The sequence below is a fragment of the Diaphorina citri genome, unplaced genomic scaffold (assembly GCF_000475195.1).
Source record: "Diaphorina citri unplaced genomic scaffold, Diaci psyllid genome assembly version 1.1 scaffold1724, whole genome shotgun sequence".
Classification (NCBI taxonomy): Eukaryota; Metazoa; Arthropoda; class Insecta; order Hemiptera; family Psyllidae; genus Diaphorina; species Diaphorina citri.
Window position 1 is genome coordinate 50,539 of NW_007379150.1, and position 12,983 is coordinate 63,521.

At 42.0% G+C, this 12,983-nt stretch overlaps 2 protein-coding genes across 2 annotated transcripts; both read right to left on the reverse strand.

Annotated features, from left to right (window-relative positions):
- Positions 1–1,333: 1,333 nt before the first annotated feature.
- On the reverse strand, positions 1,334–11,125 carry LOC103517028 (serine/threonine-protein kinase PAK 1). Its single transcript, XM_026829271.1, has 7 exons — positions 11,046–11,125; positions 9,274–9,280; positions 9,030–9,167; positions 8,584–8,776; positions 3,686–3,873; positions 2,380–2,673; positions 1,334–2,255 (listed from the first exon to the last, which is right to left on the reverse strand). Exons 1-7 carry the CDS (start codon positions 11,123–11,125, stop codon positions 2,034–2,036), a joined length of 1,122 nt encoding a protein of 373 aa, XP_026685072.1. The 3' UTR covers positions 1,334–2,033.
- LOC108253405 (serine/threonine-protein kinase PAK 3-like) lies at positions 5,124–5,672 on the reverse strand. The gene is made up of 2 exons (XM_017447297.1): positions 5,625–5,672; positions 5,124–5,299 (listed from the first exon to the last, which is right to left on the reverse strand). Exons 1-2 carry the CDS (start codon positions 5,632–5,634, stop codon positions 5,139–5,141), a joined length of 171 nt encoding a protein of 56 aa, XP_017302786.1. The 5' UTR covers positions 5,635–5,672; the 3' UTR covers positions 5,124–5,138.
- Positions 11,126–12,983: the final 1,858 nt, after the last annotated feature.

Sequence of the window (12,983 nt, forward strand, 5' to 3'; positions counted from 1 at the left end):
CCGTCAGACCTCGTGAGGAAAGCACGGGACAGGGTGTTCCATCTGAACTGCTTCACTTGTATGGTGTGCCGAAAACAGCTGTCTACGGGGGAAGAACTGTATGTCCTGGATGACAACAAATTCATCTGTAAGGACGACTACATGTCGGGCAAAAATAGTCATGGTAAGTTATGCATGATATTGTTATATTTTATTTTCATATTTATTTCATAGATCATTGATTCATTGAGAAAAAAAATTGTGATGAGGTGCCACAAGTTTTAGCAGACTTAGGGTTGGATTGGTGGAAGAGCTCTGTTATTGTCCAGCTTCCTGGTATGTAGAGTTATGTTATATTTTATTTTCATATTTATTTCATAGATCATTGATTCATTGAGAAAAAAAAAAATGTGATAAGGTGCCACAAGTTGGATTGGTGGAAGAGCTCTGTTATTGTCCAGCTTCCTGGTATGTAGAGTTCAATATTGGAGTTCCGGAACCCAGTTACTCGATTTGGCTTCCGTTTCATTTCTCTCTCTCTCTCAATGTAATTTCTTCATAAGTTCGATAAAGTTAGAGTTGAATTCTCCTCGTCTAAAACTTTAGCGTGATACCTATAGTGTCGAGATGGACATAGGAGAACAATCACAGAATCATATTGTATCACTAGCGGGATACCCGCGAGCTTTGCATCGCTCAGTTTTCGGCCAAAAATTTCGAATTTCTTGAATAACTCGCGAACGGCTGGCTTTAGGAAATTTTAATCTAGCCTATAACCACCGCCATAAAAACATGAACCTGTGTAAAAAATTTCAAGTTTCTACGACTTACCGTTTAGACGACAACCTCTTCCAGACAAACAAACACAAAACCTCTCTTATTAATAAGATAGCATTTGTGTCTCATCTGGATCTTCTTTCTCTGGGCAATTTTTTGCATTTGGTGAATGGAAGAATATTCAACATTAATTTTTTTTCTTGTCCATGTTCTCTTACTTCTCTTCCTAGTTTCTTGTGTTGTCGATATATAGGTACACACATATTATATAGGTTTTAGACAAAATGTAATGACATGGCTACATGATGTCTAACCAGACCATCATCAGGAATGAAGAAAGTTTCAACAACTCCACAATCACCAGATTCCAATTCTCACTCACTCGAGAGAGAGAGAGAGAGAGAGAGATTGAACAGTCCTGGTCTAAATAACAGGCCTGATATATCTAGGCACTCGAAAAGTCCCTGTGAATCCTAAAACTTAAAATTCTCCGGGGACATAATACGGCCCTCGAGAAGCAAAAGGTAAAAAAAAAACCCCTCAAATATATTCTAAGAGAACTTACGCCCTTTTGTTAGAGGATAAGATATTCTAAGAGGACTTACGCCCTTTTGCTTCCCGAGGGAAGAATCTACGGATAGCTTAGCCAGGTATTTCACTGGCCTAGCATATAGAAGGGCCGGGTTCGATTCCCGGCGAAGTCAAATTTGTGGTTCTGAAAACGCTACTTCTCCGGTTAAAACAACTGGAAGTCCACTATATGTGAGTTCTACAAGTAATATTCCTCTTCTACTGATATCTTTGGTGACCGACCTCTTCTGCAGTAATGTCTCTTTTTGGTTGCTTCCTTGGCAGTAATGTTACCTTAATGCAATACTGTTCGTTCTTGCTGTAGGTAGGGTATGGTTCATTTCCTGTGGCTACTTCTTTAGAAATACTGACTTCTTATCTTGAACAACTACTAATATTTTTCTATTCGCTGCCATAATGAGTGGCGTAAGGCTGGCCAGTGGCCTCGCTATTTTGAGGAGAGGATGAGTTGCAAAGAGGCCAGCAGTTCTATTCCCCTGGTAACATCCTTTGCAATACTGTTCTTTTAAACTTTTCCTTTTTTCGCCACTTCAATTTTACAATATTGCTTTTTTTCCTGCAGTTCTTCTGATTAGTGTCTTTGTTTTCTCCTTCGGCAATACTGTTCGTTTTTGAAGAACCATCCCTTTCCTTGGAGTACTGTCATATTTCTTGAAGGACGCTTCTTTAGCCTCACTCCTCTCCTGCTAGTGTCCCTTGGCCGCCTCTTTCGCTGCCATAATGAGTGGCGTAAGGCTGGCCAATGGCCTCGCTATTTTGAGGAAAGGATGTTTGAGTAGCAACGAGGCCGAGGCTCGGGTTTCCACCTCCTCTTCAAGGCACTGGTCGAGAAAGTCCTGGAAGATTTGCGAGAGCTTTTCCTTCTCCTTGATTTCCGGCTTCTTGTTGGTCGCGATCAGATAGAGAGCCTGCCGACAGGAGAGAATGAAGAGGTAAGGTATGAGAAAATGAGGCTGGAATGACCACTTATGGGGTCCCAGAAATTCCAGAATTGAGCCTGGGTTTGAAGCTGTAAAGTGATCATTAAGAGACTTGCTTACTGGAACTTGGCATGGCACACTGCCGCTCAGATTCTTCAGGGAGGTGTGGATGGGTGGAGGTGTACTTACCCGTGAGTCCGGTAGGGGGCGTGGTTTGATTTTTATTCTTGTCCAGCACCACTGGAGGTGGCAGGGAGGTGAGGGCTCCGTTGAGTGTGCTCCGTGGAGGTGTGGAGGGGGGAGGAGGTTGGATGAGGGAGAGGGGAGGGGTGGACAGGGGTGAGGCGGAGGAGGTGGAGGTTTTCTCGTCCGTCGTGTTCGAGGGCTCCTCGATGGGCTTTGTGTACTGTGGAGGTGAAAGTGGACAAAAGTTTGGTAAATGGCAAAAAAAAAAACAGTCTTAAAAAAAAGTAAAGAGAGCCCTATACAGTCCACGTCATCTGGGAAGTCCGATGGAAGCGCATGGAGGGGAACCGCAACTTCTCAACTGTAAGTCGGACAGTTCTAAAAGTTCGGCTGCGTGGGAGCAGTTACAAGACTAGAAGCTTAAACATAGAAGATGGGGCAGGGGTTCTCAGATGTGTTGATGGTGTAAAAAAAACACCTGTTTACCAAACGAGCGTCTTCAACATCAAGGCATGATAGTGACATGTAATTGGCTTTACCCATATTTTTGAGTGATCATGATCAAAACAACAACAGTTACAACTTGTACTACACAACATTGCAAAACATAAATGAACTCTTCAATAGCCTTGCCACAAGGCGGCCTTGCTCTTCACGTTCGGCGTGAAAAATCCCATGGGATCATCTATTCACATGCTTACTTGTTAATCAACGAGCTATTTTTTGACGAGTGCGCACCCAAAGGTCATCGGACTTTCCAGTTGAAGTGGACTATACTTTGCAACCAAACTAGCCTTTAGACTGAAAGAGCGAATGGAACTGAGTCCTATGCTAGCAGTATAGACGAGCTCTTTTTTTTTCAACCTAATAACTTCAAAAATAAACGATAGACATAATTTATTTATGTCAGCAGTTCTGGGAGCTTTAGAAATTGGCTTCGACTGCCACCAAAATCGGGTCAGTCGTAGTTTGGGTCATATCGGACTTTTTTTTTTCCTGAGAATAAAGCAATTTCCTCAAATGTCCTCAAGAGGCTGAGTACAAGAAAAAAAGCTTCAACGTTAACACAGCGCCGCAGGCCAATTTTTAAAACCATTGGTCTACAATCTTCAGAAATTTGGTCTCATGGTTCAATTTGGGGGGCCTGTATACGCCAAAAAAAACGAATTTGTCGAGTTTGAAAACCCAACAGTTCACTTCGTTCGACCAATGTGAAGGAGATGGATACTCACTATGGACTTGGTTCGTTCGGGCCGACTCGCCACGGGAGGGGGCGGAGTTTCATCGTCGTGCTCGCTGGAGGTGGGCGTGACCGTAGAGGAGGGAGGAGAAGAGGAGTGGGGGGAGTGGGAGGAGCCGGCCGAGTGAGGGTGAGGGGGGTGGTGCCGCAGTGCTGGCCGGGGGAGCTCGGCTGAGCCGCCTGAAAGAGAGAAAAGAGGGGGGGATGAGTTTGGCGTTTGACTTTTGTTACATTTTTTGTTTATTTGGGTCAAATCGCATAGGACTGAGATTATTATCAGGGTGGACAAAGAATAAATAAAGTTCAGATTTAATAGCAATAATACGGGCAGTTTCCCTTAGGCTGCGGTGGAGCAGTTACAATACTAGAAGCTATTGTGTTGATGGTGTAAAAAAAACACCTGTTTACCAAACGAGCGTCTTCAACATCAAGGCATGATAGTGACATGTAACTAGCTTTACCCATATTTCTGAGTGATCATGATCAAAACAACAACAGTTACAACTTGTACTACACAACATTGCAAAAAACATAAATGAACTCTTCAATAGCCTTGCCACAAGGCGGCCTTGCTCTTCACAAAAATATAATATCTAATGCTTTTTTTTTGCAAAAATATTTTCTCCCACTGAACTGATAAATATAAAATGAGGGTTATTTATTGAACAAAATAAAATACACACATAATTATACTCAGAAAATCATCATCATGTTATACGAACGCACCATACATAGTACCTACCTATCTTATATTATAAGAACAAGAACTCATTCACAGTTCACATTTCATAGTTCACACACTGATCGCTCTATCTCGAGAACCACAACACAGGCACTACCCGATTTTCCGCTTTTCGGCGCTTAGGTCAGGACAATTTCCTCGTTTTCGGGAATTTTCGGTCTTCAGGCTGCGCTAAATGTATATTCCGGTTTCGGAGTTGAGGTCAAATCGATACCTCTTATTAGGGGCTGGGCTGGATCGATACCCCGCTGTTCGTGGGTTGGGGTCAAGACAAGCTTTCGGAATAGTGAGGATACAAGTTGGGATCTATCAGATGGTCCATAATAGTCTTCATGTTTGGTGGATCTACGAGTATAAATAGTCACTGTCTGTACAGTCAGTGCTGTCACCCATCCAGTTAGTAACCACGCTCATTGTTACTTACCCAAAGTTCCACCCCGACCAGGTACGAGTCTAAATAGTTGACAATATTCTGATGCTTGTTTTGTCACCCATCCAGTTAGTAACCACGCTCATTGTTACTTACCCAAAGTTCCTCCCCGACCAGGTACGAGTCAAAATAGTTCACAATATTCTGATGCTTGTTTTGTCACCCATCCAGTTAGTAACCACGCTCATTGTTACTTACCCAAAGTTCCTCCCCGACCAGGTACGAGTCCAAATAGTTGACAATGTTCTGATGCTTGTTTTGTCACCCATCCAGTTAGTAACCACGCTGCTTGTTACTTACCCAAAGTTCCTCCCCGACCAGGTACGAGTCTAAATAGTTGACAATATTCGGATGCTTGTTTTCTCGCATCACTAGGATTTCATTGATAATCAGTTCTTTCTTGGGCTGCTGGGCGAGGGTCATTTGTTTGATGGGTTGTCATCAAAACACTCATTTATTTATACTTTCTACCGGCAGAGAGCGACACTAAAAAGATTTGACAGGTGTGTATTTTAGTTTGTTTTAGGTTTTAACTTTTCACTACTGTTCGATTTCTGTGATTTTCTTCAGTCTTCACGGAAAACCTTTTTTCAGGGATTTGTTGCTCCGTTCAAATCGGAATGTTTTTTTTTTTGGTAGGTATGGTTCCTCTCAGTAGATTAAATCAAGTCTTCCTTTCAGTTGGACACTGTTCAAACCAAGTATCCACGTCTCTGTTGAGGTCAACTTCAGTTGGGCACTAACTAATCTGTTTGATGGCGACTTCCATGCCTGTGCTGGACTCTATGGCGGTGTAGACCGTCCCGGAAGCCCTGCATGGGGAGAAGAGAAGAGACAACTTTTAGAATAAAATACATACCACACAGAAGGGTCACGTAGCACTTTGGGAAATCAGAACAAATAATTCGAACTGGAATAATCACGGAATTCGATTCGTTATTTTTCAAGAGCTTTGATAGTTCCGAGCCAGCCTAGTAAGCTTAGTTGGTAGTGCGTCTGCCTTGTAAGCGCTAGGCCGCGGGTTCGATTCCCGCCCGGGGCGGATTGTATCCCAACTTTTAGAATAAAATAGATATCACACAGAAGGGTCACGTAGCGCACATCGGCACTCTGGGAAATTCGAAAAAAAAAAAAAACAATTCGAACTGAAATAATCACGGAATTCGATTTGTTATTACTTTCTATTACTACAGTATAGCGGAGCTATACTAGTAATGAAAGTATTGCAATCGGTCCAAATTTTCAAAATCGGGAAATTCACGGAAAACCTTTTTTCAGGGATTTGTTGCTCCGTTCAAATCGGAATGGTTTTCTTTTGGTAGGTACGGTTTCTCTCAGTAGATGAAATCAAGTCTTCCTTTCAGTTGGACACTGTTCAAACCAAGTATCCACGTCTCTGTTGAGGTCAACTTCAGTTGGGCACTAACTAATCGATCCAATCGAAGTGGGCACTACCCGATTTCCCGCTTTCCGGCGCTTAGGTCAGGACAATTTCCTCGTTTTCGGGAATTTTCGGTCTTCAGGCTGCGTTAAATGGATATTCCGGTTTCGGAGTTGAGGTCAAATCGATACCTCTCATTCGGGGCTGGGTTAAATCGATACCCCTTGTTTCGGGGTTGGGGTCAAATCGATACCCCGCTGCTCGTGGGTTGGGGTCAAGACAAGCTTTCGGAATAGTGAGGATACAAGTTGGGATCTATCAGATGGTCCATAATAGTCTTCATGTTTGGTGTCAAAATTGTAAGAAAAACCTGCTGAATCGGTTCATGTAAAGATACACAGGCGTGCTTACTGGAGCTTGGCTGGGCGCACTGCCAGATAGATACAGAGGAACTTGGCTTTAAATGAACTAGGCCTGGTTACAGCGTTACAGGAACTTCAGCCTGGCTACAGGGACTTGGTTTGGTTATAGGAACCAAGCCTGGTGACAGGACCTTGGTCTTGTTACAGGAACTTGGTTTGGTTACAGGAACCAAGCTTGGCGCATTGCCTAGTGCCTATCCCGTGCACTCAGATCGATTTATTTGTTGGAAATTATCATTGGTAAAGAGTCTCTTTAGGTAAAAAGGGCAAAAGTGGGCCCTTCCTAGACAAAATCTTCAATTTTACACTAAACACTGAATCAAAATTTTGGGCTTTTTAGGAACGTAAGCCTGGTTACAGGGACTTGGTCTTGTTACAGGAACTTGGTTTGGTTACAGGAACCAAGCCTGGCGCATTGCCTAGTGCCTATCCCGTGCACTCAGATCGATTTAAAAGAGCAGTCGCGCGACTTTTAGTAGTACGTAATCGTAGTCGCCTGAAAAACCAAGAACCTATAAAACCAAAATTTCATTGGAATTGGAACGCTTGAACACTTCCATTGTGCGACGGGTTTAAGTCTGTACTGCACAAACATTTTCATGACTAGGGTTGCCAACTTTTTTTTCTGCATATACGGTACAAACTAGCAAAATGGTGAAAAAATACGGATTTCCCGATTTTTACCCGGAACAAAGGCATGCACTAGAGATAAAAATCTCGTGACAACATGCTGTACGTTATACATTCATCATACTAGTACGTTACTACCTACACTACTCGCGGAAATAACGTACGGTTGGCAACCGTATTCATGACTGAAGATGTTTAGTTATTAACAAAAGAATGGGGACTCGTAAATTCGTGGAACTTAGCACCTTTGGGATCCTTCGTCCCAACAATTCTTGGAGGCCTTTGAGTGAATGTAAAAGGGGGTGAACTCATTCACCGAGGTGACAATAACCAGCGCACTGTTTTATACATGCGTGCTAATAACTGGTACCCTTACCCTACATAGGTAATTCTACTTATTTTCAGTAGAAGAATCGTGATCGGATGAAGATGATGATTTTCCCGTCTTAAATGGTTCCCGCTGATTTATGCTACCTCGTGTAAGTTGTCCCCCTTGAGTTGTGGTGCCTATAAAGTATAAATGGTGCCCCTTGAGGTGTGGTGCCTGTAAAAAGTGTAAATGGTCCCCTTGATTTGTGCCGCCTGTGAAGTGTGGTAGCTAACCGTAAATTAGACTTGAAAGGTAGGTAATTGACTTCCGTGCTCTTTCCTGAGATTGTGGTACCTACTGGTGGTTGGAGTGAAGCTTGTTGGATACGGATGCTTGGACTTTTAATCTTCCGGAGAGGTCGTTGAGTGCGGTTGGTGAAGTGTTGGTTCTGCTGAAACTATGGGAGTGGCGGAAATGGCAATCTAACTTTTTCCTTGTGGAATTGAAAGAGCTGAAGGTGAGAGCCTATGTGGAATCAATCTACTCTAGCTCATACCGTTCCCGATATATTGTTAAATTACACCGAAAACCGCCAAAAAGCGGTAAAATGCCGCCAACTGTTCCGATCTTAACCAAAAGTTTCATGTCGCATCCTTGTCAGATTTGACAGCTGCATGCCAAATTTCAAGTCTCTAGCTCTTACCGTTCTCGAGATATTTTGTTTACAGACAGACACACGACACACGGACACACAGACACACACACAGACCAATGGCTGAAACTTTGGATTTAGGCTCTAGGGACCTCAAAGCGTGTTTTGGCACTAAAAACTGACCATCGAAATTTTGACCCGATTACAGGCCTTACATTCTATTCCACTTACTCAATTTCACACTGCCGTCCAGTCCCAGCAGTATATTATCACTTTTGATATCTCGATGTATAACTTGGTTGCTATAAATCTATTCCACTTACTCAATTTCACACTGCCGTCCAGTCCCAGCAGTATATTATCACTTTTGATATCTCGATGTATAACTTGGTTGCTATGTAGAAACTCGAGGGCTTGCAGTACTTCCCTGCAGACGGCCGCTATTTGGCCTTCATCCATGCAGGTCTCTGTGACCACGTCTGTGAGTGAACCACCCGGCAGATATTCCATCACCACCTGGGGAGAAGGAGAAATGTTAGGGGTTAGGTGGAAGAGACTGATGAGAAATGCCAATATTGAACTTTCTTGTCGCAAAAAAAAAAAAAAAAAAAAAACACTTCAGAAACAAAGTCAGCGCATTACAAACTCATTCGATTCAAATTTCCACTGGGAGAAAAATAATTGTTGGATATACGAGTATAAATAGTCACTGTCTGTACAGTCAGTGCTGTCACTCATCCAGTTAGTAACCACGCTCATTGTTACTTACCCAAAGTTCCTCCCCGACCAGGTACGAGTCTAAATAGTTGACAATGTTCGGATGCTTGTTTTCTCGCATCACTAGGATTTCATTGATAATCAGTTCTTTCTTGGGCTGCTGGGCGAGCGTGATTGGATTTGAGAGAATCTAAGATCACGAAAATTCAACCTGATCAGTTATAGGAAGATCAAGCGAAATCCGCGTGTTTTTTTTTTAATACTATATCTGACACAAAAGTTAACCAAAGGATAACCAAGAACCTAAAAACACAGAAAAATTGGATTAGGAATTTTGTCACACTAATGTCATTAAACTGTAGAGAATCGCGCCCAAGATTTTAAACAATAAGATTTCAAATTAGATTAAAATCGTGGTAAAAAAAATCTCACTTTCGAAAAGAACCGTCGATCGTCACTGGAGAAACGGTCGATAGTCACTGAAGAAACGGTCGATAGTCACTTTTGTTGTCTAAAAAAGCGGTGATAAATCTATTCGATAAATCGACTTTTGCTTTGTCAGTTCACGAGTTGTTTAATAACTGATAACTTCCATTGGTAGCAAGCATAAGGGTACCCGGACACTAATAAATAGAGGTACAGTCACACAAATATGCACTCTATCCGTATAGGGTGTGCAAAAACCTCACCCCCCCTCTTCATCTTTTTTCTTCTTCTTCTTCTTCTTCTTCTTCTTCTTCTTCTTCTTTTTCCTTCTGGATTACATGAGGTAAGTAAGTAGGCAGTCCAGCTACTGGCCTGGTTGTTGTTGTTGGTGTTGTTGTTGTTGTTGTTGTTGTTGTAGCTTAACCTGTAGCCGAATTGTGATATCAGAATACAAAAAGGGTAGGTATCTTTTTTTCCCCTGCCATACACCGGGGTGATGGTCTCTAGCCATGTTTAATTGGCTCGTCCTGAACCGCAGTCAACCATCGTGAGGACTTGAGCTTATTCAGAGAGAGTAGAGAGAAACCCTTAGAAGAACGGCTAGTCAGGCTGGTTATAGGGTTAGCTGTTCTCCTCCCTGTTTATAGTCCCACAGACAGGCTAAGCTGGGCTACTCCCTATTTCTAGTCCAACAGTTAGACGCTAGTCCACTCTAACGCCCCCTTAGCCAGACAAATTACTTCGTTTTTACAGGGTTGGACACAACTTTCTGGCCACCCTGTAGGTGTATTTCACTCGGGAGAGGGATTTTGTATTAAATGTGTTGTTATCATTCACGATTATTATCAGGGTGGACAAAGACTAAATAAAGTCCAGATTTAATAGCAATAATACGGGCAGTTTCCCTTAGGCTGCGTGGGAGCAGTTACAAGACTAGAAGCTTAAACATAGATGATGGGGGCAGGGGTTCTCTGATGTGTTGATGGTGTAAAAAAACACCTGTTTACCACAAACGAGCGTCTTCAACATCAAGGCATGATAGTGACATGTAACTAGCTTTACCCATATTTTTGAGTGATCACGATCAAAACAACAACAACTTGTACTACACAACATTGCAAAACATAAATGAACTCTTCAATTGCCTTGCCACAAGGCGGCCTTGCTCTTCACAAAAATATACTACCTAATGCTTTTTTTTTGCAAAAATATTTTCTCCCACTGAACTGATAAATATAAAATGAGGGTTATTTATTGAACAAAATAAAATACACACACAATTATACTCAGAAAATTATCATGTTATACCAACGCACCATACATAATACCTACCTATTATAAATAATAACATGTTTTATTTTTATTATTTTTAAATTCCAGACAACGGAAAAATGTCTAGGTTATGAGGTCAAGGTTAGCCGACCTTATAATAATAATTAATAAAGCAGAGGTATTTCTATTTTAAATCAATTTGGTCAACACTTGACGTTTGTTTATCATCTGGGAACCTTTGAATTATTTAAGAAAATGAAGGAAACTGTTAAAGCTATTTAATTTTGCTGTAAAAAAAAAAAAAAAAAAAAAAAAAAAATGTTTCCTCACTTTTCGACAAAAGATCCCATCTCACTCCCTTGTATCTCACATCTCTCCCTCACCTTTCTTCTTGTTCAGCCTCTCCCGGAATCGTTTCCATCGGAGCTTGATCATCTCCACCAAATTCATCCGAAATCTAACCCGCCGTTTTACGGTCATCCTTTTCTTCTCCTTCTTTCTCTTCCTTCGGGCTTTCTTCAAAAGTCCAACCAACAATCGCACGCACTGCAGCCACTTTGGCAACATACGACGCGAAAAACGGGCACAAAAAAGGCGAAGAATCACGAAAAAAAAAGCCGAAAACACACGATTGGTTCCGTGGAGAATCGAACCTTACCGAGAGAGTTCACGCGAATGGGCAGAGCTCGGAAAAGTCAATCACAAAATCCGAAGTCACACGATGGTGGCGAAACGAAATTTACCGAGAGAGTTCGGCGAAAATCGGAAAAGTTCGTAAGATTCAACCACGAAAACCGATGACACCCGAATATAGTGGAGTCACGATCTTCACCGACAGAGTTTTAGCCCCGAAGTCACATGATGGTGGAAAAACGAACTTTACCGAGAGAGTTCGGCGCAAATCGGAAAAGTTCGTAAAATTCAACCACGAAAACCGATGACACCCGAATAGTGGAGTCACGATCTTCACCGACAGAGTTTTAGCACGCGAATCAGCTGACTTCGTAAATACTAAATAGTCATGCTCGCCACTTGGGAGTTTTAGCACGCGAATCAGCTGACTTCGTAAATACTAAATAGTCATGCTCGCCACTTGGGTGATACTTTTTTGCGCGCTACCTAACCACACAGATTGTTCGTACTGGTATGGCGCGTTCGTAGAAGTCCGCCGAAAAGAGCGAACGGTCCCGAAGTGATTTCGGACGTTTCTGAGAGTTTCCGCTTGTCATCAAAACACTCATTTATTTATACTTTCTACCGGCAGAGAGCAACACTATAAAAATTTGACAGGTGTGTATTTTAGTTTGTTTTAGGTTTTAACTTTTCACTACTGTTCCATTTCTGTGATTTTCTTCAGTCTTCACGGAAAACGGGCACAAAAAAAGGCGAAGAATCACGAAAAAAGCCGAAAACACACGATTGGTTCCGTGGAGAATCGAACCTTACCGAGAGAGAGTTCACGCGAATGGGCAGAGCTCGGAAAAGTCAATCACAAAACCCGAAGTCACACGATGGTGGAGAAACGAACTTTACCGAGAGAGTTCGGCGCAAATCGGAAAAGTTCGTAAGATTCAACCACGAAAACCGATGACACCCGAATATAGTGGAGTCACGATCTTCACCGACAGAGTTTTAGCTGATTAGGTGCGTACACAGTGCGTGCAGTAGGTATAGGTATAGCATATGTAGCATCCCAATGCAAGTTTGAAATACATAACATGTGTGACGTACGTGAGAGAGAGAGAGAGAGAGAGAGAGAGAGAGAGAGAGAGAGAGAGAGAGAGAGAGAGAGAGAGAGAGAGAGAGAAGAGAGAGAGAAAAAGAGAGAGAAAGAAAGAGAGAGAGAGAGAGAAAAAGAGAGAGAGAGAGAAAGAGAGAGAGAGAGAGAGAGGAGAGAAAGAGAGAGAGAGAGGAGGGAAGGAGATGGAGGGGCGGAGAGAGAGAGAGTAGGAGAGAGATAGAGAGGGGAAGGGAGAGATAATCAACAAGTTCTTCGAAAAATACCTACATAAGTACATAAGAGTTATGGTTATATTTTTATTTTATGGAGCAATTGCAAATGGGTAAAAATTATAAATAAATGGTCGATTCCTATGTAAAAAGTTGTGAAAAATCCAAATCTGAGGTCAAAACTCCAAAAAAAAAAAAAAAAAAAAAACCCCAATAAAAAACTGTAAAAGGTCGAAAAATTCAATTTATAATTTTCGTTCTAAAGAAAGAGTTTACAAAGATGTAAGACTCAGACTTTACGCAGTTGTTTTTTTTTTCGTCGCTAGGTGCACCAAGTATCCAAAGCCACTCTTGCGGA